Source organism: Plecotus auritus, assembly GCF_963455305.1.
Source record: "Plecotus auritus genome assembly, chromosome: 9".
NCBI lineage: Eukaryota > Metazoa > Chordata > Mammalia > Chiroptera > Vespertilionidae > Plecotus > Plecotus auritus.
Window position 1 is genome coordinate 125,374,457 of NC_137783.1, and position 27,625 is coordinate 125,402,081.

The 27,625-nt window shown below is 47.7% G+C and overlaps 1 protein-coding gene across 1 annotated transcript in view; it reads left to right on the forward strand.

The window, feature by feature from the left end:
• The first annotated feature begins 1,037 nt into the window (after positions 1 to 1,037).
• Positions 1,038 to 27,625, forward strand: part of NAV2 (neuron navigator 2) — a 695,198-nt gene continuing 668,610 nt past the window's right edge. The window contains exons 1-2 of the mRNA XM_080640408.1: positions 1,038 to 1,135; positions 6,078 to 6,736. Coding sequence (XP_080496534.1) covers positions 6,662 to 6,736 — 75 coding nt within the window. The 5' untranslated portion in view covers positions 1,038 to 1,135; positions 6,078 to 6,661. The remainder of the gene's footprint in view (positions 1,136 to 6,077; positions 6,737 to 27,625) is intronic.

Consider the following 27,625-nt stretch of genomic DNA (forward strand, 5'->3'; position numbering starts at 1 on the left):
CCACGTGGTGGCATCTGTAGGCTTTGGAAAGGCCAGGCCACCCTCCTGCCAGGATCAATAGGACTTCCCACCTTGGATACCCTATTTGATAGAGCAAGTTTTGATTGGAGAGTGAAATAGGAGGGAAATAAGAGGTTTCCAGAGACAGAAGTGTCCATGCTGGAGCCTCTCTGGACATGTCAATCTCACCTTTTACTCCATGTTTTGGGACCTGATCTCAACTTAGGAGATGAGAGAATTTTTGTTTTCACCAGTTCAGGTCTTATTTGAGAATAGTGCTGGGATCCTAAAATTCCACCCTCCTGGGCACTTAGATACTGGACTGCTGCATGAAAGAGGGGTAGAGGGACATGGCTGAGCACAAGCTTCTCTGATTTCAAAATGGCTCTGGGGAAGACAAGATGAATGAAGAACTTGCTGCAGAAAGCTCACCTGAGCAACAGGATGGGCTGCATTCTAGTTTCTGAAGGTCTGACTGTTAGGTAGCATCCGGAGCCTTGCTCTGCGAGTCCAAGAGGGCAGAAATAGGTCTTAGCCCTGAGGCAGGTTCAGTTCTGTGTTGGAAAAAACTCGCTCCCAGTCAGAGCTCTGCAAGAGGGAAGACACTAAGCCCTGTCTTGGGAGATGCCAGCGCCTCATTCAGAGGTGTTCACAGGCTGGACAGCTCCCCGGTGGGAACATGTCCTTAGGGCTTTTGGATTTAGTGGTGTCCTGAATTGTTCCCCCTTGATGTGTTCTCCAGTGATGTGGGTCTTCCTTAAAGTGTCAGGTATGTCTGTCACGCAGAAGAAGAGCACCAACAGGAGGGACCCGATGACTCTCTTTGCCCCCCTCCCTGCCCCCAGGGGGGCATTTTCGAGTAGCAGCAGCTCTGTAGAGACCCCTGCTCCTCTCCCAGATCCCCTAGCCCGGGAAAGGGCTCCGGACCCTGGAAGGGGACCGGAATGGTGAGGTCGCCCATTGGCTGAGACGTGCCATGTGAACGGTGCTGGTTGGTTGGCGGGAGGGAGGAGGAGGCGGTTTCCCGGGTAACGGGAGGGCAAGGAGCGGCTGCCTCGGTGGCCGGGCTGAGGAGCGCGGGCCGAGCTGTAGAGACTGGCTGGAGACTGTGGCTGTGCAAAGCGCGTGGGCGCAGGTAGGAGCCCCCAGCGCCCGTCTTCCAGGGGCCGGGCTGGGCCATGCTGCCTGGTGCTGGGACCGGCGAGGGGAAAGTTTGCTTCCTAACAGGACGAGCAGGGAGGAGAGGACTTGGAGATGCTCTGTGCCGGGCTCCTGGGGCTGGGAAGGGCGGGGGGTTGCTGGCGGAAAGAGGGCTGCCCTTCCCTCCCCCGCACAGCACAAGGGGCCTAGAGGCCAAACCTCCACTTTGGGATCCCGGTGGCCTCCTTAGCTGCACGGTGGAAGCAGAGACCCCCTGCAGACAGAGGCACAGCGACCCGCGCACGCCAGGGCTGGCGGGCCCTTGTTCAGAGATGCGCTGAGAAAGTGCGCCCCGGCTGATGCGGGCTGGGGCAGGCAGCCAGGTGCTCCCTGCGGGTTCTGCGTGCCCAGGGGCGCACTTTCCGGTCCTCTGGCAACACTGCACACGCCCCCATCTAGAGTGGTGTGTGTCCCTCTGGTGGTGCGTGCCTGAGGCTGGGTGTACCTCCTTGTGCGTGTTGTTGTGTTTCTGGGTGTCTTCTGTTTGTGTCTGTGCGTTCCCTCTCTGCGTGATTGCATCTCTGGGTGTATCCTCACGTCTGGGTCCCTCTGTGTTTGCTGTTGGCGTGGGTGTCTGTGAACGCCCTCTCCGGGTACTTGTGTCTGAGTATTGCTGTTTGTGGATCCTTCTGTTTGCGTCTCTATGTATTTTGATTTTTTGTGTGTCTCTCCTTCCTGTGGGCTTGTCTGTGCATCTGTGAGTGTAAGTGTGTGTGTGTGTGTGTGTGTGTGTGTGTGTTTTGTTGGTGCTTCTGTTTTCTACTCCTCTCTGCCTCTGAATGTCGGTCTGGTACCTGTCTGTGCGTGTCCCTCTCAGGGTGGATGTGCCTCCTCGTGTGTGATCTGAGCTTCTGTAGGTGTGTGTGCGTGCCGGGGTGAGCACGCGCTTGCATATAAGTCTGAGTGTGTGTATGTCTGGATCTCTGGGTGTCTACTATGCCTGTGTCAGTCTGTGTTTGAGTCTCTTCACTGTGCATGCGTGTGTGTGTGTGTGTGTGTGTGTGTGTGTGTGTAGGTGGACCTGAGTGGGGGTAACTAAGCCGGGTCCCCTGTTTCCCAGGCTTTCCCTCTCCCTGGCTGCGGGTAGCCTCCGGCTGAGGGGCGAGGGCTGTGGACAGGGAGGGGGCGCCAGAGCGCCAGGAGTCACAGCGCCTCCCGTGTGCCCTCCTCTGAGCCCACTCCTTTCTTACGGGCAAAGGGACCCTGCGGCGGCAGCCCGCGCCACCCAGCTGGGGCCCTAGCGACTTATTTTGTGTGCGATCCTTTCTTTTCTTCAGGAAGAGGCGGGTGCACACTCAGCTTGCTCACCGCTCACCGCTCACTGTGCGTAAATAAAGGCGCCAGGGTTGGCGGGTGGGTCCGCCCTTGGCGCATGAGGAACCCTCACAGAAGTGGCCAGCGAGGCGAGCTCCCTTCGGGAGCAAAAACCCCAAACTAAAAACCCAGCCCAGAAACTACCATGTCTCCTTGGCTGTCTTTCTTAGCTATTATGTAACTTATTGATTGATTAATGAAAGGCTAGGTTTCCAAGAAGCTCCTCCCTTTCCCCTATTGGCAATGAAGACTAATTAAAAATGCTATATTAGTGATGAATGTTAATGAGACCATTGGAAAGACGGATGCATCCTGATTTCAGAAGCTTAATTCCAGTTATAAGATGAAACAAGGCAGGCTTCCCTTTCTCTCCCCACCCCTAGCCTTTAATCCAAGTTTAAAACCATTTCCCCAATCTCAGAGCCTCCTTGGGGAGGAAGGCTGGGTGGGGGAGGGGGGTGCAGGAGAAGCTAGAGAGAAGGTAGAGAAGTGAGAAGGCCAGAGGGGCTTTGCCCAATTTGGAAAACTTTGAAGAATTTAAGAAGGATATTTTGTCAAACATATAAAATGGGCTCACGAATTCAGCACCCGGGCAGAAGGAAAGGAGTACATTGTACCTGGGAAGGTCTGGCCTATAACTTGTCTGGTACCTAGGATCCCAATTTGGCATTTGCCAGGGAGTGGAGTTTTATTGCAGGGTGGGACTCTGTGGCACTCTCAGGATGCCTCTACATCTGAGACTAGACCCTTTCCTGGACCCCTAAATCCTGGGCTATACCTCCAAACAATTCTTGTAAACCCCCCCCCCCCCCCCCCCGGTTATTGCCCAGAAAGCAGGAAGGATTTGGCAGAGGTGGAGTGGGAAGTTGAAGCCTTTTGTGGTTGTGTTTGGATCAGGCAGGAGGAAGCCCTGGCAGTGTGTTCAGGAGGTCTTCAGTACAGCTGGACTTGTTTTGTGGACTTAAAGGAGAAGCAGATCTTGCCCCACATACTCCCCGACCCATCTTACGGAGCAACCTGGCCCAGTCTTCTCCTTTCTCCCCTTTCCCTGACTCTGCTCCTGGCTGACCCCTGGTACAGAGAGCAGCTGCTGATATGTGGCTACATTTAGTGATCAATTTAGCACACACTTGGGCTTCTCAACAATCGAGGTAAATGTTCTTTTAGCCCTGCCTTTCCACTCTTTTTTATTCAAATGTTTAAGTTTCCTGAGATTTCTCTGGGCAGTGAGAAATCTGAGCTTTTGCATCAGGATTGCTCTCATGAAGTCTGCCCTCCCCAGTCAGGAAACAGATCGGCTATGGCAGCTAGCTGACAGCTGCATCCCTGCTTCTCCCCGTTCTTGGGCAACCCCTCCTCACCCTGGCTCCAGCACCGGGACAGCGACAGCCCCAGAACTGGTGGAGTAAAAAACACCAAAAGGCTCGCAGGAGGTGTTGAACATCCTCCCACTCCCCGCTGATGGGGAGGCATTTCTGTGGCGAGGACGTCTGTCCCCATGTGCACTTGGGGCGTGTGCGCCGGCTGGCATGATGGGATGTGACAGGGTCTCACCCGGGAGAGAGCTAGGGGCCTGGTGCAGAGTGCAGAGCAGTTCGCAGACATGGAGGGAGCCCAGAGCTACACATAAAGCAGCTCCTCTGGGGAAGGCCCTTCTAAGTAGGAGACCCTTTTGGCACTCATCTCCCTCCTCTTTTACTATTATTTATGAGGAGAGCCAGGAGCTGTAAAAAGAGTGGACTCTGGACTCAGGCTGCTTGTGAAAAGCCAAATAACAGTGATCTTGCCAGAGAGGCATGGATGTGAGCAAGGGCTGTGAAGTCAGATTTGGGTTCCAATTCCAGCCCTACAACTTCCTACTTGGGTGACTTTAGACAAGTTCCTGGACCTTCCTTATGTTCAGTTGACTCATCTCTAACACAGGCCCAAGAATCCCCAACTGAAACAAGATAGCTGGCACCCAGCAGGCCCTTCAGTACAAGCTAGTAGTAATCTTTTGCTCACTTACCCTGTGTCAGTTGGTGATCTTGATCTTTCCACTGTTGTGTGCTGTCATTAACCCCATTTCATAGATGAGAACACGGAGGCTCAGAGAGGTTAACTTCTGGCTCAAGGTCACACAATGAGTTAAGTTGCACAGTTGAACTTAAAATCTAGACCTGAGTCCTCTAGTTTGAGGTCTCAGTTTAGACTCAGGAAAGGGTAATACTTGGAACCAGTTTGCCAGTTCATGAGCATCATGATCTGGAACTATAAAGAATGGATCTGACGTTTCGCCTTTGCCAGGGGTCCCTTGCAGGGGCTGTGGTGCTGGGGATCTAGAGGGTGCCTATATCTCTGGAAGCTTATCTATTTCCAGGGCTTCTCTCATGCTGCCTCTAGTGTCAGCCCCATTGGGTGTATGAGGTTTCCTTCTTTTGGACATTCTGTTCTCATCGATTCTGGCCAAATTCAGAACATTTGTGATTTGGGAATTCCCTTGTAGAAATCTGCTCTGGCCGAGTGTTTCATGCAGTGTAGGACAAGCCCCGAGCTTTCTGCAGCTTCTCTCTCCCAAGAGAAACTGTTCTCCTCCCCTCCTCACAAGCCCTTTGTGGCTGAGTCTCTCACCCGCCTTTTAACGTGCTTTGGCATTAGCCGCGCAGAAGCCTTTTGTGATAGCGGATGGCTTCGGCCTCCTTCCAAAGTGGCCACTGGTCAGGACAGCTGCAAGGGAGGGTCTGAGGGCTTCTGTCTAGTACCCGCTGCGGCCGGATCTGGCCACAGCTCTCCTGGAGGCTGGCGTGGCCTGAATCACAGAACAGCTAGTGTGTTGATTAGAAATGCTGGCAAGAGACTAGTGCCTTTTAGAAAAAAAGCTCCCCCCCATCCCTACCCCTCCTTTCTTTCCTGGTTCTATGGGAAGAAGCATTGATAATTATTTATTGGTGCCTCTTCATGGGAATTCTGCAATATGTCCTCACCTCTCAGACTGTTTGTGGAAGGTGCACCCTTTGCAAAATGTTTTCCTTGGTGCAGAGGTCCCTCCTATCTCCTCCCTCCGCATCTTCCCCCCCAAGCTCTGTGACGTCAGTCAGGAGGTGCAGCTCCTCTGTAGCACAGTGGCCTTCCGCCCTTGGACGAGCCAGGCTGCTCCTTTTTTCACCTCCCCAGTGGACGCTGGTGTCTCGCCTGCCACCCTCTGCCCCCGCAGCTCTAATTGGAAAAAAATGTCGATGCCTTTTTGCTTCCCAGACTATTGCTTCCCTGTCTCATACCTGAGTGCCTTATTCTTGGGATGATGATGATGATTACACACGCCACATAGGGTGGAAAGTTAATGCAATTCCCGTGCCAGTGTGCTTATTCAAGAACCGGGTCCTCTGTGTGTCTCTGGCCTGGAGAAGTAGGGAGCCCATGAGGCCCCCCCGACTGCTTCTCCATGGATGCGCTCGGAGTACTGAAAGGCTCGGAGGAAAATCGCTGGCTGCTGCCTGGTTTGGGATCCAGATGGTGGCCATAGCCGCTCAAACCTGTACTTTTCCGCAAGAGACACATCTGACTGTTGCACATTTTTTCCTCAGGTACGGGTCTCACTCCATGGAGGAACTTGACAGCCCAGGAGGGGAGCAACCTCTGTGATGAACGCTGGCAGGAACTGTGAGGGGCGGCTTTGCGAGCAGGGTTTGCGGTGATTTATGGGAGTCAGAGGCTGCCGGAGAGGGATGTGGATGCTATCAGCTCGGTGGATTAAATGCCCATTTACATTGTTATTGACATATAAATTATCGGTGCCAAGGAGACAGTGAGGGAAAGGGTTTCTGGGGCAGGAATGTGGCTTGTGCCCACGGATATGGACAAGTCTTTGCCCACATCTGTCCTCTGGGCTCTCAGGAAGCCAATCGTGGAACTGAAGTAAAATCCCAAGCCTCGGCTCTCATGATGCCCGCAGCAGCCGCCCTCATTGCTAAGGCAGCGATGGCGAGTGAGGTTCCTGCGTGGATCGTAAGAAGTGGGGAAGACCTTTGAAGAGGTAGCGTGGATCTCCTCGGCTGGCGGAAGCCGTGTCTGGAGGCGTGCATGCCTTGCCTTTGCCTGGGTTATTTTCTTTCTTGGTGGATTTGGAAGCATCGCTGAAAAGGAGAAGAGCGCATTTTGTTTCTGGGAAATGGAATCGGTTTCTGAGTCCAGCCAACAGCAGAAGAGAAAGCTGGTGACCCATGGCCTGGAAGACCAAAAGAGGGTAAGTGGCAGAACTTTTATTTGTCGCTTGGCTTGTGGCACTGGAATTGCTAAGAATGAGTCCGAGAGCCCAGGTAGTTGTCACAGCACTGTTGTGGTTGATTGTGCTTGTGTTCCTTTCTCTGGTGAGGCAGGAAGAGCGGTGGCTCGTGATTTGACAGGTCCTAGTGCTGGGCTTGAAGCCTTGACTTGTTGGTGGGCAAGGGGAGAGAGACAGAAGAAGAAAAACATTTGATCCAGGAAACCAGAAAGGCCATAATTTATAAGCTTTAGTTCAGAGCGTTAATGAAAAGAGTTGGTGTTCTCTAAGTCAGAGATGAGCTTGTTTGTACTGAAACCCCTTTGGGATTCACACACTCTTAGCACCTTTTGGACATGACGCTCCTGACAGTGGCGGTTTTGTTTGAGTTATTCTCTATGTGGTCTGCTGGCTCTTGTGTTCGCGGATCAAAAGCATATCCTACTTGTTGGCCCTATCTGTGAGGATGTCACAGCCTCTTCAAAAGGCCTGTTGAGTGTAGGTCATTTGCTGTCATTGGTTTGAAAGCCACAGTCGCCCAGGGCCTGTGTCTACCAGTTAAAGTTCAACTTGTCTTGAAAAGCCAGACACATTTGGGAGTAGCATTGAGTGGCTGGTTGTCTAGGAAGAAAGGTGAAGCTGTGTCTCCTCACTCCAGGGGAATTGCTAGGAGGGGTTCGGTGTGTGGGGGGCGGTGACAAGGTTTAAACACTGCTCCAGCAGGGCCAGAGTCTGTGTTCATGTAAACATATATTTTGATATTTCCTTTGAAATGTTGTGGATGATTGAAAAACTTGTGATGTTCTCTCAGGGTGGGGTGGAGTATCTGCTTTCCTCACAAGCCTCAAAGATCGTTTCTTGCTGGTGTGAAATGCATACAGAAGTGAAAACTAGCCTTAAAACTCCTCCTGACAATTTTAGATGGCTGTGTGTGTGTATATGTGTGTGTGTATGTGTGTGTGTGTGTGTGTGTGAGAGAGAGAGAGAGAGAGAGAGAGAGAGAGAGAGAGAAAGAGAGAGAGAGAGAGAGAGAGAGAGAGAAGGATTTGCATGAGGTTTTGAGTTGACTTTCAAAGGTTAAAATAATCAAAACAAACTAGATATTAAAAGCACAGATACTGACTCCATTCCTAAAACAAAGTTCCCACTCTTGAAACCCCTTTTACCACCTTGCGGGAGGAATTCCCGTTATCGTAAGCACCTACATAAGTGAAATTTGTTCTGCGGTGTTTGATTTATTCAGTGTGTAACCTGCTAGACCTGTTTGCTCCTGTTCCTACAGCAGCTTTCTGAGAGAGAGGAGGAAAATCGGTAATTGTTGTGAACAGAACCCAGGATGGACTGCATTTTACTCAGTGTTAGCCAAATTTGGTATGCAGACACTTAGTGGAGGGACATTTGGGACCTCTGACACTGTAGAAAATTTTAATTGGGCTGGTATATCAAGATAATATGCAATTATGACGGCCTCTCCTTGGCTAGGTGTCGATGTCTGCATTTCCCATCTGTTCTTGGCTCTGGCTGTGTTGGGTCCACATGTACCATGGAGCCTCTGGAAGTAGAATATAACCCCAAGTGAGGCTCTGCGGCAGCTGGGGTAACATCAATTGGTCATGCTCAGCTGACATTCATTTTAACTTGAACTCTAGCCGTCATGGTGATTATTAAATTTATAATGATATATGTAAGATCCATTTTAATGACTCTCCACGCTTGAGTGAGCTCTCACTTGTGCTGGCAAAATAAGGTTTAATAGAGTATTACATTTCATCTCCTACTGAATTTTCCGGGCAGCAGTTGAAACTTTGCTTAGGAAGAATTAGATTGTTTTCCCTGATAGGCATTGTAATCAGGTTACATATGGCTCGAGCACAGTGTCTGGGCTTCTAGAAATACCGCCACTGCAGCAGCTTCTGTTGGCGTCAGCAGCTTCTGTTGGTGTGTGCATGTGTGTGTGTTGTGGGTAAACATCCTCCCCCATTTGCGTCAAGTGTGAAGCGAACAAGCCTCCCGGCATGCATCCTGGAATGTCTCGTCCAGGGAGCTGAAAGGCGACTCTACAGTGTTTTGGCTCAGATACCTGGAGGGGGGAGTTGGAAACTCCTCTTCAGGGGGGATTGGCTAAAAAGCCAACAAAGGCACAATCGAGGCATCTGTCGGGGAGCTGGAAGCCTCCACTAGCATGCTTAATTTACCAAGCCTTCGCCGGCACCAGGTCCTTGTGGCACTGCTGTGTGTGTGTGTGTGTGTGTGTGTGTGTGTGTGTGTGTGTGTGTTTCATTTGTTACTCAAGGAAAATTGAGTAACAAATTTGGACAATGATTGGTCAAATGAAGGGCAATTGTGGGATAAGCTGGGGAGACAAAGCAGAGAGCGTGGCCAGCTTCAATTTTGCTGTATTTCCTAATGTCCTGAGCAAGAAAAACCACTGTGTCTAGGGTTTGGTAGGGGTCGTGCCTCTTGTTGTAGCTTGGCCCTTCTTTGGGATTTCATATAGATGGAGCGGCTGGTTCAGGGCTCCTCGGGATCTGACCCTTTGTGGGTACTTGCCTGTGCTTTCTGCAGTGCAGTGTGCCATGGGCGGTAGAACCAGAGAGCTGGTTCCAATGGCAGTTGTGCTGTGTGCTAGCTGTGAAACCCTGGGGAAGCTGGTTCACCTCTCTGATCTTTAGATTCTACATGTTCATCAGAGGACAATAGTACTTAGTTACAGGAATACTATTACAATGAAATGAAATAAAGTTGGTTAGGCATTTGGCAGTTGGTAATTATTCAAGAAATGTCTTATATAGTCTTGGGAAAGTTTGCAATGTGGATTTCTTTCTTTTCTTTTGTTCTTTAGAGGACTGCATGTGATTTTAAGTCTTTTAAAAGTACTCAAGTAATACATATACTCAGTGTGCATTCAGACATTACAGAGGAATACAGAGTGTAAATTCCTCTAATTCTATTCAGCAGTGACTGCTATTAACAGGTCCGTATATAGCATTCCTGACTATTTTGGATTTCTCTTTCTTAATAAAATGGAATCACATTGTATACATTTTTAAGAAGCTTGTTTTTCACTTACTGTAGTGTGGCTATCTGTGTAAGTCATTATATATACACCTACCTCACAGCTTTTAATGACTGGATAGAGTTCCACTGTAGAATGTGCCAAAAGTATTTCACTAATCCCTATAGAGATACACTTAGGGTGTTTCCAGGGTGTTTCTGCTCTGTGATTTCTTTTGGTACTAAAAATTCCTTTATTCTTCTATTCCACAAGTATTTAGGAAGAGCCTTTGTGTGCCAAGTGCCATTCTTGGAGCTATCTATAAACTGGACAGACAAGGTCCCTTCTTTCCCAAGGCTTATGATTTGGACCAGTGCTGTGCACACAGCCTTCTGCAGTGATGGTGATGTCCTGTTTGTACACTGTACACATCAATAGCCGCTGGCCACCTCTAGCCACAGAGCACTTGAAATGTGGCCCGTGTGTCTTATTTTGTTGTAATTAATTTAAACTTAAACTGATTCATGTGATGTGGCTGTGTGTTGGAGAGTACCTCTCTGAACAGTAAAGGACAGGCAAGTGACTAGACTCGCAGGGGTGGATTGAGTGTTTGTGTGAACTAATATAAATTCAAAGTAAAGGAGCGGAGGGGAGAGCAAGAGAACCGGATAGAACAGCCGGATCCGGCCCGCGGGCCGTAGTTTGCCCACGGCTGGACTAGAGCATCTGTTTCCAGACAGTGGTCCATGCTCTAAAGAAATAAGGCATAGTGGTGTACGGGGCCAGGGAGGGGTGCATTTCATATGTGTGATTATTTTAAATTTCCTTTTTAATTGAGGTATAACTTACATCCAGTAAAGTACACGTGTCTTAAATTTACAGCTTCATGAATTTTTGTACCTCCTAGACACCTGTGTAGCTATCACACAGATTAAGATATAGATCATTTCTTGCCCCCAAGAGGGTTCATTTTAGCTGCTTGGGTGGGGGCGGTGGGCAGCTGCCTCCCTGAGGAAGAGTCTTGTGAGGGGAGACCTCAGTGATGAGAAGCAGTTGGCCATGGCACGGTCAGATGGCTGACTTCAGACACGAACGTGTCACCCTCACTCCGCAGCAGGTCTGGGTGCCATTCAAAACTTCTCCCGTGGTGACTTATCTTGGTACCGCTTATGCACAGTACCTTCCGATGCATCCCTAGCACTTGTCAAATTCAAATTCTGTGCTGAAGTCAGGAACAACCCAGAGAGGCACGGGGCTGCCAATTACCCCAGAGAGAATTCAGTGAGGTAAGTATTGTTCCGGGCGGTGAGAACCACTTCCCTAGAGCAGATGGGAGAAGTAGAATTTCTCTGGCAGACACCTATTGATCAGTCAGTTGACTGACTTTTGATTGATTTTTCTCTCCTCCTCCTTAGAAGTTTGTCCTTCACAGACAGAGCTTTCCCACGGAGGATGAACCCTGTGAAATAGGAATTGTTCAGGGGCTTTTAGACACTTGACGACTGAGTAGTGACAAAAACGGTTTAGTTTGAATATTCTACTGGCTGTCAGCTTCTCAGCATGAAGGCCTCCTTGAGACAGTTTAAAAAAAATGACTTTGGAGAGGGTGAACTCAGGCTTGGGGTAATTAAAGTTTCCAGGGTTGGCTGAACTGCTCCGGATGGCCAAATCCTGCCTGTCAAAGGGGAATGTATGATTATTCTCGTCCCATCAGCCTCTCTGCTTCACTTTATTAAGGACATCCCCAGCTTCCCTGTCACTGGTGCTTACAGCTCCGAATCATTTGACCTCCCTTCCCCCTCAAGCCCATGACCTTTCTATCTGGTCACCAGCATATCGCTCCTATGTCACAGAGTATCTGGCAGCTGTCTCTTCTTCCTAGTCTCACTGTCTCCACCCTAGTTTCAGGTCCAGGAATTCTTGCCTGGCTGGCAGCATAACCTTGTTTCTGTTCCACCTTCAGTCCATCTTCCACTCCTAGCCAGATTACTCTTCCCAGCGTCCAGATGTTAGCATCCTTTTTAGTGATTTCCCACGATCTTCTCCTAAGACACCCTGGCGCTTTATACTGTGCCCAACTTCTAGGATGCAATGGGTAAGAGCTTGAATTTCATTGGATTCTTGTCGGCCTCAGCATCAAACCTGAAAAAATCCTGCAACCACCCTGAGCTGTTTCCCTGGTGGTACTGAGTCATAGGTTGTAAGGTGCTTAGTGCTGTGCCTGCTGGCACACAGTAAGTCATCAATGAGTGGGCATTGCTCTGACTACTATAGTCTCCCATTCTGTCTTACCCAAATCTTTTCTTGCCAAACTCTGATCACTGTTCCTTAACAACCGTCACATTCCCCACCCCACCTCTGAGTCTTAGCTTATACATTGTGTCCACCCAGAAGGCCCTCCCGCCCAGACTGCTTATCCAACTTCCATGAAGAATGGATCCTCCTCATGTTTGATAGATACTTCGTTCAAGTGCAGCCAGGGTAGCAGTTCACCACATTCTCCTTGTGGCCAGATGTTTTTCCACATGTTACAGCCCTGAGCCAGATCGTTGGCTCACTGATGAAGGAACTAGTCTTGTCCATCTCTTCATCCCCTGGCACACAGTAGGCCCCAATAAATATTGGTTGAATGAGTAAATGTTACTTGTTGCTTTGAGATTCCTCTTTCCCTGTAGTCCTGAGGCTGAGTCTGACCCCACAAAAGGACCGGTTTAATATGCTGTCCATTCTTATAGAAAGAAGAGAGAGAAATAAGATTCGAGGAGATGGTTAGGAGCTCTCTGCAGTGATTCGTACATGTGGTTAGGGGAGGCTAAATGGGGTCTGGTGAGTGGAATAGGAAAAGGGTTAACTGAAGCAATGTTTTGAAGGAAGAAGCAGGAGAATTTATGTCAGTGACTAGACAGTCGCTAGACTGATGGAGAGGGATGCATCTAAGATGTGGCCATGCTGCAGCACATGGGGACCTGCAGTCCTTTGGATGTAGCAACTTGAAGCAATGACACCTTAGAGTGCTTCTCACAGCAGAGGCACTCTCAGTTGGCTTGCACTAGTGGAAGCAGAGCAGTGGTCATTTCTTTTCAGACCAAGAAGGAAAACAAGACACATATTTTAAGGTAATTTTCCCAAGTGCACATGACTAGACTTAGTGAATTCCTCAGAAAGGATTAAGAAATAGGCTAAGGGTAGGGGAAGTGACTGACATATTGAACAGCTGCTATGTGCCAGGGAGTATACTAGGTGTTCCTTTCATTTGAGCTCATTTCGATCTGCCCCAAGAACCTTGATGTAGATAGTAACCCATTTTACAGATGTAAAAGCTGTCATGAAGGGACTTCTTCAAGGTCCCACAACTTATTTTATCTGAAAGACTCCAGCACTGTAATTTCACCTCGCCATTAGGATTATATCTCTAAATTTTTAAAACTGGATTTTATTTTAAAAATAGTATCTGCCAATTTCTTTGCAGGAGTGCACATGCATGTACACACACACACACACACACACACACACACACACACTCACTCACACTCCATAGTGGGATTGGCCTGGGTGACATCTTACAGGTGTTTGTTCATCCAGAAACTATGTCTATGTCATTCATCAAATCAGAGCTACAGGCTACCACCCTTCCTAAGGTCAATCACAGGCCGTGGTGGGGCTGAGCTGCTTTAGAGTAAGTGTCCTCTGCCCTAGCAGTCCGAGCTCTGAAGTGCTGACGATGTGGGTGGATGCTTACATAGGTGAGGATGCAGCTCCAGCCCCAGCTCCCTGACATCTTTCCAGATGGGCTGAACCGCTTACTCTTCAGCCTGGCCTTGTGCTGCCGCTGCCCCTTTGGAGCCAGAGGTGGCAGCAATTACATGTTGATCTTCCTCCTGACAGTTCCCTGCCTGGATGGCCCGCCTGTCTTCCTGGTATGAATGGAGGGGGTGTTAACCAAACGCTCAGGGGATGGACACTGAGGATCTACCACAGCACATTTCACATGTCACTGAAGAAGGATGGAAAGACACTGTAGCCAGAAGCAACTCAATTCAGTAGGTCTGGAGGCCCCACTCAGGTATCAGGGGAAAGAGGATAGCAAAGGGACCAGGACAATGACCTGCCTTCATTTCAATGCAGAGAATGTGAGACAGTACCAGGTCAGCCCATCATTCATTCATTTATCATTCATCCATTCATCCCACATTTATGTATTGAGTACCTACTATATGCCAGCCAGCCACAGTATGAGGCACCAAGGCTGTAATAGTGAGTTGAGATACTGTCCCCAATCTCTTGAGACTTCCAGTGTCTTGAAGGAGTCAGTCAATTCATCCAGCAATGTCAATGACATTGGGTAAGTGTCTATCTACCTTGGAGAGGTGGGGGCTGGGGGCGGTGGGAGCGGTGCTTCCCTGAAGGAGGAGGAACTTGAGCTATGCCTATAAGAGGCTGAGTGAGAAGCACACTGGGACTGGCAATGGGGAGACAAAATAAACAGCTCATGGCTGGACTGAATTGTGTTCCCCGACCCCAAATTCATATGTTGAAGCCCTAACCCCCAATGTGACTGTGTTTGGAGATAGGGCCTTTAAGGAGGTACTTAAGGTTAAGTGAGGTCATAAGGATGGCGTCCTAATTTCATATGACTGGTGTCCTTATAAGAAGAGGAAGAGACATGGGGGTGGGATAGGGAGTGGGGCTCTGTGCACAGAGGAAGGGTCATGTGAGGACACAGTGAGAAGGAGGCCATCTGCAAGCCAAGGAGAGAGACCTTAGGAGAAACCAAACCTGCTGACACCTTGGTCTTGGACTTTAAGCCTCCAGAATGGTGCAAAAATAAATTCCTGTTGTTTAAGTCCCTCAGTCCGAGGTATTTTGTTGTGGCAACCCTAGCAGACTAATACACTGGTGTACAGTGACAGCGAGTTGGCTTAAGGTATGTTGCTTGCAATGACCCAGACTGTAAGCCCCTAGAGGGCAGACCCTAGGTCTGTTCTCCAGCTTCCAGAATACTGCCTGGCACCTGGTAGCTGCTTTGTTAATATTTGTTGAGGAAGCAAATGTAAGAGTGAAAAGGATGAGGAAAGAGAATGGAGAGACATGTGAACAGTTGGGATTTTATCCTACAGGCATTGTGAAAACACAATTCTTAGGGAATGACCTGAAAGTGGTGCTATTAGATTTTAGAATAAACTAAGGTGGATAGGGAAGGGTCAGGGTAGTAGTGTAGGTGAGAGGGTCTGCAACCAGAGAGACTAGTTAGGAGACCACAGAACTGACATAGCTTTCGGTGATAAGCTTCTACTCTGGGGCTAAGACAAAGAGAAGGGAAAATGAGCACAGACACAAGGGAATAGAATTGGAGGAGCAGAATTTGGCCAGCAATGGTTGACTCATGTCCTGTGTGGCTTGAGTCTCAGGTGTCTCCAAGGTTCAGGGCCTTTCCCCCCATGTCTGGTAGAATGGTATCTAGTAGCCCAGTGGCACTTTAGATCATGACTGTCTGATGCAGCCTGGATACACTGTGATCTCCTGTACCTGTCATAACAGAGTCATTGGCGTTCTCTCCGTTTGGTGAATGAGGTAAGCTAGTCAAGGACAGGCATGTGACCTGCCCAAGGTCACACAGCATGGGTGAAGACCTCTAGTCTTTTTCTTCTTTAGTATAAGGTCACCCTTCAGGGAATAAGCCTGTATTCCTCACTCAACAGAAATGAATGCTGATATTTTGTTATTTTAGCTTAATTTTCAACAGGAAAGAAGAAGGCATTTTTGGATCAGATTTTAATGATGCTGGAAAAGTTAGGTTATTTTTGGTTTTAATGTTGCTAGAAGTTAAACAATAATCCAAGCACTTTATAGGTGAAAGATTCATATAAATTGCATGAGGATAGCTCTGAACATAAGTAAAATGATTTATTTTGGCCTTTCAGCTTGATCCCCAATTGGCTTTTAGGAACCAAATTACAGAGTCCTCAGCACAAGGGAGGGCTGAGATATAACAAAAAGCGGGAGGCAATGCCAACTTCCCAGCTGGCATCCTTTGTAGGTATTGGGGTTGGCATATTCGTTAATGCCCCTTTACTTCCCTGATCCGTTTAGACTTCATTTTTTTCCTGTCGGTTTCTACTGTTTCACCATCTATTCCTTTTTTAAACTATCTAAAGAATGGTCTTTAACTGGAGGGAAGAGAGTGGCAGCGTCACCTAGGTTGTTGGTGTTTGTTAATAGCACAGCTTTGGGACCTTAATTTATTTATCCTTTCTGGCTTCTGCGTCTTCATCTTGAAAATGATGATAAATAATGAAGCCTTCGGTGAGGATTATGAAATAAAAATGCACTTCAAGTATTTAACGCAGTACTTAGCACAGAATTAAGTGTTAAGTGGTATCTATTATAATGTTTATTATATTTCCCTTTCCTCATTTGGCAAAATCCTCTAGGTGGAATCTCAGGGGAATAAAGTAGGGGGCAGGAGGGATGGGTGACTACTGCTAGTTTGAGTTTATGTTTCTGATTAACTGAGGTTCATGTAAAATTCCTTGTAGTTTAAACTTCTGTTACTGCGTCTTCCTAAAAGAAAGTCGGCTTTTCTGCTTTAGCGGTACAGTACATGCAAACAACCACATCTTCTTTTGTGTAGCCATCCTGTAGGAACTACCTTGACCTCATCGTTTCCCACATTAAATTACAATTCGCAGGGCTGTTGCATGTAGGAATTAGGCTAAACTTTTCATGGGATTTCAAAACACCACCGCCCCGTGATTTGCATTTTTGCTTAAATATGTTTTATGAATGTCATTTATCATACTTTGTGGCATCCCCTAAAACTTCAGTGCCAGGAAAAATAAATATCAGGTTATCTAGAGGTAAATTCCAATTACTCCAGGTTTCCAAATCTCACCAGAGGTTACTTTGGTTCTCAAGCTTAGATCAGATTTTTCTGTGCCTGAGGTTTGAATCAAAATAATGACATCTCTGACTCCCATCCTCAGGGCATTAATTTTTAATCTTCCTTCTCTTTGGGATAATTATAAAGAGAAGGATGTGGGGGTTGGGAAGAGACTTAGGAAGAGATGTGGATGGCAGAGCAGGAGTGGATGTTGGTACAGTGCAGACTCTTCTGAGAGGAGGGAGCAACTGGCGCCTAGCATCTGCTTTCCCAGTTCACTTGTGGGGAAGAAGCAGAGGCAAGGATTGGGATTGGGATGGGGGTGGGGACTGATGGAGCCACATCACGGTGGGTCCTAATGTGGAAACTGGGGGTCATTTGGGGAATGAAACAGAGCTGTATAACTATGTTAGGGAGAGAGGTCTAGGAATATGTTTGGGTGTACTGGGATTTCTGACAGACAAGGTTACTCTAAGCCTTGTCGGTTTCCCGCATCCATGCTCCTCCCTTGAACCTCTGGGGCACAGTGGGATTTGATGGACAGGAGTGGACATCTTGATTACAACCTGTAGGGTCCTAGGTCTTTCGTCTCTTGTAAAGCTGTCACAGTGGTACCAGTCTGAGCACTGGGCTAACGGTGCCTTGATGTTCAGAATCCAGGCTCTTGATAGCTTCTTAGGTGAGTGAGTGAGGTTCCTTTAGCTCCTCCCCCACCCCACCCCACACACACCCCCAAAGCGCGGATTATAGAGGTGAGGCTCCCTTGGAGTGTGTGGTTTAAGTTTAAACTTTTCTCTCTTCTTCGCTGATGATATGATTAAAAAATGCAATAAGCAACAATCCTTAATGACATGGGGAAAACTTCACGAAGGCTAAAAACTAGAACAAAGAATTGTAATTCTTACATCTTGGGCATCTCACTTATTTAAACCTGCATTTAATCAATTACTTAACGTCTCTCTTCTCCCCTAGCCATTCAGTTTCATGTTTATATCTACTTTCCTAACACATAGTACATTGTTTGGCACACAGTAGATGATCAGTATATCTTTGTTAAATGAATGAGGGTGAACGATCTGAATGGGGTGGGGGTGAGTGGGCGAGTTAGGTCTGGCTTCTGACTCTGAGCTCGACTCTTTGTGACGCAGAGCAGCAGCATCTTAGAAAGGAGGCTTTAATTGTCTTTGATTTTGTAATGGGAGGAAGGGTGTCTGGGAGGACTGCTTAGTGGTGAATTTGTTCTGCATGTGTGTGTCTTTATGTGTGTGCATTTTCTTAGCTTTGAGGACCCGGTTTCGTTATTGTGAATCTATTATCTCCCAGCCCCTGGCAGAGGTATTCCTTTCTCCTTTGAGTTTCATGGGTCCATGGTGACGGGTGACCTGTTAGGTCACTTCATTGATGTCTGCGTGTGCTGATCATTTAGAGGTGAGATTAGAGGAGAGAACAGTGGCTCAGATGTACCAAAATGGGAATGTACTGAATAAATCAGTGCAAAATATGCTCTTACATGTTGCAGCACAATGGGAGGAACTCTGAGAGCAAGTAATGAGGAGGCAGGGAGGGAGCTGTGTCCTATTGAAGCCCCTGGCATATTCTGAAATGGAGACAAATGATGCAGCCATTGATTAGACATCTCTGGGCTCACATGGGCCCTCCTTACCTAGAAGAGAAGGTACATATGGTTAGGTTTATGGTATTGCTTTTCCAGGTGATTGTTGCTGAAAAATGGGATGAATTCAAGAGAAACAGATTTCTGCAAAGAGGTGCTGTTTAAGGTTGGTCCTTTGAGGGTCAGCCAGGGTGGTGTGATTCTGGTACAGCCCAACTCTGCCCTCCCTTGATCAAAGGGGCCACTGTTAGCCTGACATGGCTCATGCCTGTGGTTTAGATGATTATGCTAAGTAGTCGTTTCCTCCTTGCCCATACCCCTGTGAGAGGAGGGTGCTTTCCTGCTCCCTGGACACTGGACATGGCCTGTAACCTGCGTGACCAGTGGAGTGCGGATGGAAGGAAGTTCAGTGTGCCAGTTCCAAGCCTAGGCCTTAAGAAGCATAACTTATTTCCCCTTGCTCTTGTGGGAACTTTAGATTTTCACTGTGAGAAGAACATGTCCCAGCCAGCTCTGCCATTCCATCCTGGGCCTCAGAAACTCGTGGAACAGACCTGAAGCAGAGATGTCCTGGCAAACATGCAGACCTGTGGCTGAGAAGTAAACGCTTATTTTTGTAAGCCCTTAAGATGGTTTTTGGTTGATTGTTATGCAGCAAACACTGACTAGTACACCCTGGAGCCACGCAGACCTTTATTGGGAAAAGCATGTTTGATGGCTAATTAACCTCACAATACAGTTAATAAAAAGTAATGAAGTACAGGGTTTTTCCAAAGTTCTGTCCTGGAGCATTTTCCTCAGAATTACCTGAAGCAACAACCCTGATCCAGGCCCACCTCATTAGAATCTCTGGAGAAGCTGCATTTTAAATATGCATTCCAGTGATTCTAATTTCACTGAAGTTGAGAATTACATTCACAATGGATTAAAATTTGTGACCACCTCCATTAACACCAAAATCAGGGGTCTTTAGGATGGATCGGAGGAAAGCTTGTTTTAAAAAATAAAAATATTTTTATTGATTTCGGAGAGGAAGGGAGAAGGATGAGAGAGAATCATTGATTGGCTGCCTCCTGCATGTCCCACACTGGGGATCCAGTCTGCAGCTTGGGCATGTGCCCTGACCAAGAATCGAACCATGACCTCTTAGTTCATAGGTCGACGCTCAACCACTGAGCCACACCAGCCTGGCAAAAAGTCATTTTTTTTTTTTTAAGTTGCAAAGTGTTTCACTTAAATTCTCTTAGGAAAAAAAAAAAGGTTTGTTTTTGTTTGTTAATAGAAAGGACACACGTGCAGAATTTCAAGCACCAGGCTTCAGGAAGGTCAGGAAGTAAGGCAACTCCATGTCCTTGCCATGCATTCACCTTGGTTGTCACATCCTCTCTTGCTTCTCTTGGAGCAACCATTCTTTTCTCTTCTGCCTAATACCTCCCTCTGCTGCCATGCACAGTTTCTTTCTCTTCCCTTTCAACCTCAAGGCTGACCCTCATCACCCCCCACCCCCACCATCACAAACTGCCTCTTTCAATGTCCCTGTCCACTGAGAACTTCCCTCTGTGTTTCTTAGTTCAGATTCATGAGATAATCTGACTGACCCAGCCCATTTTGTCCACTTTAAAAGCAAGTCACGAGAGTAAGACCAATCTCTGGAATGGCCACTCTAGAGTAAGGTGTCAGTTCCTGGTCCAACCAAATATGGCTAGGGTGGGGACAGGTCACATGGTACAGAGCCTGGCCTTTGAGGGTAGATTGCTGCAGGAGGGGGCAGGGGTGGGCAGGCACTGATTGACACTACTCTGTTGGGTAGAACTTGATGGAAAGAGGAGACCACAGAGGAGGAGTCACTCTGGAGTGATGAAATCATCTGTTGAATGTTTGTCTTTCTCACTCTATTGTCCCTGCCTCCACAAAGCTCACAGCCCAGTGGAGCAACCAGACATTAAATGAATAATGAAACAAATATCTACTTAGCTTCCACAAATTGACAACTGGGATATTCTAGGGAAGAGGGAGCTTTCAACAATGGAAAACAGGGAGCTGGATGGTAAGGTGGAAAGAACTTTGGTGATTAGAACAACCTAGGTTTCAATCCCAGCCTCAGAACTCACTAGCTTTTTGATCTTAGGAAAGTTTCTTAACAATTTTGAAACTCATGCTTTGTTGATAAAATGTGGATACTAATAGTTTCTACCTTGTAGGATTATATTAAACTAGAGGCCTGGTGCATGATATTCGTGCATGTGTAGAGTTCCCAACCTGGCTGGCGATCAGGGTTGATCAGGGTCTTCCGGCTGCCGGTTGGGGCCTTCCTTCATTCCACACTGCCCTCTGGTGGTCAGCGCACGTCAATAGCAAGTGATGGAACTCCTGGTCTCCCAGTGGAACTCTTGAGGGGACACTTTGCATATTAGCCTTTTATATATAGAGACTAGAGGCCTGGTGCACGAAATTCGTGCACGGGGTGGGGGTGGGTGTCCCTCAGCCCAGCCTGCACCCTCTCCAATCTAGGACCCCTCGAGGGATGTCCGACTACCTGGGCAGTCGGACATCCCTCTCACAATCCAGGACTGCTGGCTCCCAACTGCTCGCCTGCTTGCCTTCCTGATTGCCCCTAACCGCTTCTGCCTGCCAGCCTGATCACCCCCTAACCACTCCCCTGCCAGCCTGATTGATGCCTAACTGCTCCCCTGCCAGCCTGTTTCCCCCTAACTGCCTTCCCCTGCAGGCCTGGTCACCCCTAACTGCCCTCCCCTGCAGGCCTGGTCACCCCTAACTGCCCTCTCCTGCAGGCCTGGTCCCCCCCAACTGCTCTCCCCTGCAGGCCTGGGTCCCCCCAACTGCCCTTCCCTGAAGACCCAGTCACCCCCAACTTCCCTCCTCTTCCGGCTGGGTCACCCCTAACTGCCCTCCCCAGCAGGCTTGATCGCCCCCAACTGCCCTCCCTTGCAGGCCTGGTTCCTCCCAACTGCCCTCCCCTGCTGGCCATCTTGTGGTGGCCATCTTGTGTCCACATGGGGGCAGCATCTTTGACCACATGGGGGCAGCCATCTTGTGTGTTGGGGTGATGGTCAATCTGCATATTACTCTTTTATTAGATAGGATAGAGGCCTGGTGCATGGGTAGGGGTCAGCTGGTTTGCCCTGAAGAGTGTCCCGGATCAGGGTGGCGGTTCCCTTGGGGTGTGGGGCAGCCTGGGCGAGGGTCCTGTGGTGGTTTGCAGGCCAGCCACGCCCCCTGGCGACCCAAGCAGAGGCCCTGGGATTTGGGATTTATTTATCTTCTACAATTAAAACTTTGTAACCTGGAGTGGAGCCAAGCCTTCTGCTTGCTCTGTGGTGGCAGCCATTTCTGTTGGGATTTATTTATCTTCTATAATTGAAACTTCGTAGCACTGAGTGGAGGCCTGGGCCGGCAAGGGCAGGTGGAAAGCTTGGCTTCCTCCATTGCCAGGGAAACCCAAGCCTCCCTCCTGCTCTCTGTCACTGCAGCCATTTTGGTTGGGTTTATTTGCATATTCCCTCTTGATTGGCTGGCGGGCGTGGCTTGTGGGTGTAGTGAAGGTACGGTCAATTTGCATATTACTCTTTAATTAGATAGGATGAGATAATGTATGTAAAGTACTTAGCACTGGGATATTGCATTGGTGTGATCACAAGTGAATTCTTTTTTTTTTTTTAAATCTGTCCCTGAGCTCATGCTAAGCCATGATAAACTGCATTAGCTATTTCGGTTTTAGTAGGTCTACCACTGTCCCATGTCTGTAAAAGTCTGGGGAAAAGTCACACACTCCAGAGGACTTGGGTCCCAATCCCAGTGTGTCACCTGGAGTGACAGCAACGACTGGGCGAGTCCTGTCTTTCCTTGGGCTTCAGTTCCTGCTGGACTGGTGTGAGATTCTTTGACTCCTTAGTCTAGCCTTTTGCTGGTATTTGGTATGTGGGTCACTTTATCGGGGATCCTTCTGCTTAGAAGACAGGGAAAAGTCCCAGCTGTAAAGTGTCTTTCTCCCTGACCACCTTTCATGATCCATATGTCAAGCCCAGGAGCCAGCTCACTGCTGACTGAGATCAAGGGCGCTTGAAACTGCGAGTGCTGAATGTGTGCACTGTCTCCCCTATGGCCATCAATCACTGGCAGGGCCCGGGTAGGACTGCAAAGAGGGAAATGGCAAATAAGCAGTTTGCATTACTAGAATAACACGAAGCCCTTTGCCTATGGTAATTGAAAAAAAATCTAATTTCTGCTCATGTCCCTGGAGGAGCTTCACATTTGGATTCCTATGGAGTCTCCGAATCCTATTATCGACATGACTGGGAAGGCAGAAGGGATTCACCTGCTGGAGTCCAGTTGTGAGGAGAATCCCTGAGTCCCCAGAATGGGGCCCAGAGAGATCATGACTCTGAGCTGGATTAAGGAGGATGAGGTAGAGGTGATGGGGAAGGACATGCGTGAGGGTGTTGCAGATGGGAGAGTGGGGGTGGGCTAGAGGCACAGAGATGGACAGGCAACTGCTGGGACCCTGTGATGCATGTGGTTTTGGTATGTTATCTATCACCTTTAATCCTCACGTCAACAACATGTGAGAGGTAGTGCTGTTATTCCCACTTTACAGATAGGGAAATAAAGGCTCAGAGAAGCTAGTAACTTTCTCATGGTCCCAACAGCTGAGAATGGTAGAGCTGGCTCTTGAAGCCAGTTCTGCATGACCCTAAAGGCTGTGCCCTTTTTCATCAGATACCATTATCACCATTATCAGATGTCAATATACCACTGACCCAATTTCTGCCTTTTATTATTATCCCATGTCTGTCTGTATATGGACTCACTTAAAAAATTTAGTCTTGTTACAGCAGTATCAATGAAACCCTGGATTTCATGGGCTACTTATTTTTTTTTCAAATACCTATTAAAGTAAACTTGTGGGTATGAATTTTTTTAAAAGTTCATTTGATATAGCACCTAAAATGTTGTATACCACCAGGGGTACACACCTCAGTTGAGGAAATACACTTCTCTGTGCCAGGAACTGGGGATGAAGACCAAATATATTGTGTTATTATATCACAATATCAGAGAAGTCATAGCTGGTTCTCTGATCTACTCTGCCATTACTGCCTCCCCACACAGGAAGCCCCACCTCCTGGCAGAGAGATGCCCACCCACTTATGTCTCAGGCAGGTGGCCAGACATCATCTTCTTAGGCCAAATGAACCTCCTTGCCTGGTTTTTGCAAAAGCAGCTAATGACACCCTGTCTTTCCCTGTCTTCCAACTTTGATCCTGGTTCTGTGTGAGTGGGTCAGCTCCTGTTAGCCTGTCCTGGCATCTTTGTGTCCCCAAAGTATCCGCCCAGAACACAGTGAGCGGTCAACATGTTTTAGGGTGCAGGACGACATGGTGGGCACAGTGACCCGGAACTGACAGGTGCCGCCATAGCAGTAGTAACAGCAGCATTCATATACAAACATCCTGCTTTGCAAGGTACAGGAGTTAAGGTCATGTTTTCTATTGTAGAAAATATTGGTTTGCTTTACAGATGTCATCATGGAGTTCTTTTACTCAGAGAACTTAGAAACGTGTGATCTCTTGTTATTTTTCATGAGTTTGTCCACAGTGCAAAGCTGGGTTTACCCACATAACAATATTTTAACTTTGGTTTTTTTCTACCTTCTGAGGAAGATTTCTGGGCAAAATTTTATCATGAAGGGTACCTGAGCTTCGTTTTGAGGGCAAGAAATTCACATCTCTTCCTCTTTTGGAGAGAATGAGCAAGAAATGAACCTGTCTGCAGTATTTTTTCAGGTGTGTTTAGAGCCCAAGTTCCATGGATATGGATGAAAGAGGATGTAGAGACAGTGGCTTGTGTGTGGGCCATCTCACACAGGACTGGCTTTCCTCGTGGTAACTGTCCACCTTCACCTTACTCTCCCCTCTTTACTCCAACCAGCCATCTCTAGCCTCTCTTCAAGATTCATCTTGCGTTTCTATCCACTCGAAACCTTACCTTATCTCTTCTCTTGTTCTTTCTTCTTTGACTCTTTTCAACTCTTTCCAACTCTTTCTGTATCTTTTCCCTACCTGATACATTAAAGGCATACCTTGTTTTATTTCATTTCACTTTATTGAGCTTCACAGATTTTTTCTTTTTTTTTTTTTTTTACAAATTGAAGGTAAGACCCTCCACAAAGTGAAAAGATTATGACTTGCTTTATTGTGATACTCACTTTATTACAGTGGTCTGGACCCGAACCTGCAATACCTCCGAGGTATGCCTATATTTTGTTGAATCACTCATAGGTTAAGAGCATGAGCTGTGGAATCAAACAATGAAAATCCCAACTCCGTGACCTTCACATAATGACTTCCCTTCTCTGTGCCTCAGCTTCCTTCTTTGTTCAATGGGAAAATAAATAGCTGTTATATCCTGGGCTTATTATGAAGATCAAATGAGAAATACAAGTACTTAGCAGGTACCCACTAGACAGTAACTATTTAGTAAATGTCAGCCAGGAGCAGAGCTAGTGGGAATGTTCCCAATTAGAGTGTAAGATGCTAGAGAGCAGAGATTGAGTCTCATGCTTGTGTTTTATCCTCCAGAGTGGATTTAAAGAGGTTTCAAATTTCATGCTTTTCTTTCTGTCTGCTTTATTAGAATAGCATTTAAATAAATTTAGTGTTTGGCCTGGATGGTGGTGGCTCAATGGTTGAGTGTCGACCCATGAACTAGGAGTTCACAGTTTGATTCCAATCAGGGCACATGCCTGGGTTTTGGGCTCAATCCCCAGTAGGGGGCACGAAGGAGGCAACCGATCAATACCCATCAATGATTCTCTCATCATTAATGTTTCTATCTCTCTCTCCTCCCTCCCTCTTTCTGAAATAAATTAAAAAACATAATAAAAAATAAATTTAGCATTTGGCTGCTGCTTAGAGCCATTTTGTAGAGTGCCTGTCAGTGTTTATTCACAAGTGTTTATCTTCCTAGAGTAAAACACCCCAACCAAACCTGAGTCCTGCTCTTGGCCAGCTAATATGGAGCATAAGCCCCAAGGGAGACCCCCCATCTCCCCCACCCCCCACCCCGTGCGCTTTGCTCTTTTAGTGTGAAGCTGGTCTCATTCTAGAAGCAGCCAGAGAGGGAGAAGTAGGAACAGTTCTGAGAATAGGGAAGTCCTGAGGGAGATGTCAATAACCAAAATTATCTCTCATTTCAGCAGCCACTGAAAGGAGCTCCACTTGGCCCCTTCCCCTGAGGGGTGACCTCTCCCCTGTGCCTGCAAGATGGGCCCAGCAGAGGGAGGAGGGAGCAGTCATTAGGGGTTGGGTTACCAGTGGGCATGACGTCAGGGCGGCTCCCAGATCTACTGGGAGAGGCAGCAGCTGCAGCAGCTGTGCCTGGTGACCCACCCTGCACCCTCTGCGCAGACCCTGTAGGTCTGAGGCTCTGGGTAGACGGAAGAAGGGCAGCAGATGGCCTTCCCTCATCTGGAGGAGAGCCAGGCTACTACTTTTCCTGCTCAATTCCCCTAGCAGGGTCGCCTTTCAGCAGCTTTCCATGTGAGCCCGTTTGCAAAGGAGCCCCTAGGTGGTGGAGGTGAGGAAAGGCTCAGGTCCCTGGATGGGCCTCCCAGGGCTGCCAGTGGTGGATGAGAGACAGGGGGTGTCCTGGGAAGAGCTGGATCTGGAATCAAGCAGCCCCTGGATGAAACCCTGGATGCAGCCCTTAGGATTGGACCATATGCAAATTGCTTTTCCTCTCTGAACCCATTTTCTTATCTGAAAATGAGGAAAATAACACTTCTCAAGGATTTTGGTTTTTTGAGAAGAGAGCACTGAGACCCTGTGGTGCACAGTAAGAGCTCAATACATGGCAGCTTCATGCTGCCCCCCCTCCCTCATCCCATCACTCCAAAATATTAGGCAGGTGAGCCTAATAGCTGCAGTTTAGTAGCTGCTAGAATGTTCCTCTGAAGTTTTGCACCATCTAGAGCAGGTTTCATAGGTCTGAGTGCTTTCCTTCTTTGATATTTAGGTCTTTAAATTCAGAGTCATCATTGTGCAGGCAAGGACGCTGAGGCCCAAAATTGTCACACCTAGAGAGGTGGAACTGGTAGTCCAGGTCTCACAGCACCGTTTGTCATTTCCTGACCTACTCCCTGCAGCTTTTTGTGACTCTGTCCTTGATTGACATCCTTCAGGGACTGAGTTCCTGGAAGATGCATTAATGGAGACATCACTATATTGCACTCCAGAGCTTAGTACAAATAACCCTGGTGTGCATTCATTCATCCACTCGTGCATTCATTCAATGTAGTCCTCCTTCCATTAGGGCACATAATTACAAAGTGACAGTATATAACTTTATCACTCACATGGCTCTGGTGTCACTCAAAGCAGGCAATTAGACTTTTCCCAAAGGCCAGATTTGGGGGTCAGGAGGGCAGGATGGAGCATTGACTAGTACGCTGATGTCAGCTTTAAAATATGAAGTAGGATCCTGCAGTAATATGCTCTTTCCCCATGTATACGTCCAACATCCACTATCAGTTTGGATATGAAACTGCCCTCCTCCCTTCATCAGGGCAGGGAATAGCCAGCTGGACCCAGAGTCCCTGTGGGATTTGAAGCCCTGAAAATGGTGGCCACACTAATTTTGCTTCCATGTAGACACAAACAAGCAGGCTCCTGTTGGCCTCCCTGTTCGTCTCTGGATGAAGTCCTGAAAACTGGCAGCGCTCCCCCATCTACTTCAGTAGGATTGTAAGAAACTTGACCTGGGGTGTGTGTGGCCTTGGAAGAGTCATTTCACTATTTTGAGCCTCAGTTTTCTCATCTGTATGATGAGGCTGGTTATCCCAGCCCTTTCTCCCTCATAAGGTGGTTGTGAAGATTACATGAGGTCCTGTTTGTGACAATGAAAAGGATATTAACAGCTAATGCTTCTTTGGGACTTCTTATATCCCATGTACCATTATAGTGTCCATTTTATAAATAAAGGGCCTGAGGCTGAGGGAAGTGAAGTGCTTTATTCAAAGTTGCACAACAAATAAGTGATAGAGCATGGTGGGCTTGTCTGTCTGACCCCAGCGCCTAAGATTTTAATCACTGTACCATGTACTGTTTCAGATTTGAGCTATGTGACATTGGACAAGCCACTTCCCTTTCTGGTCTTCAGTGGTACCCTATGAAAATGAGACTTGGCCTGGATTAATGCTAAGTTGCCTTTCAGTTCTACATTCCTGGTCATATTTTAACAAAGAACACATATACACACCACCCTACAACTCTTGCTTCCCCCAAGTCTGATCTTTGAGCACGGAAGGCCTTGACCATTGGCATACTCCAGCTGAGAAAGTGTGCTGCAGGAGCAAGCATATTGTAA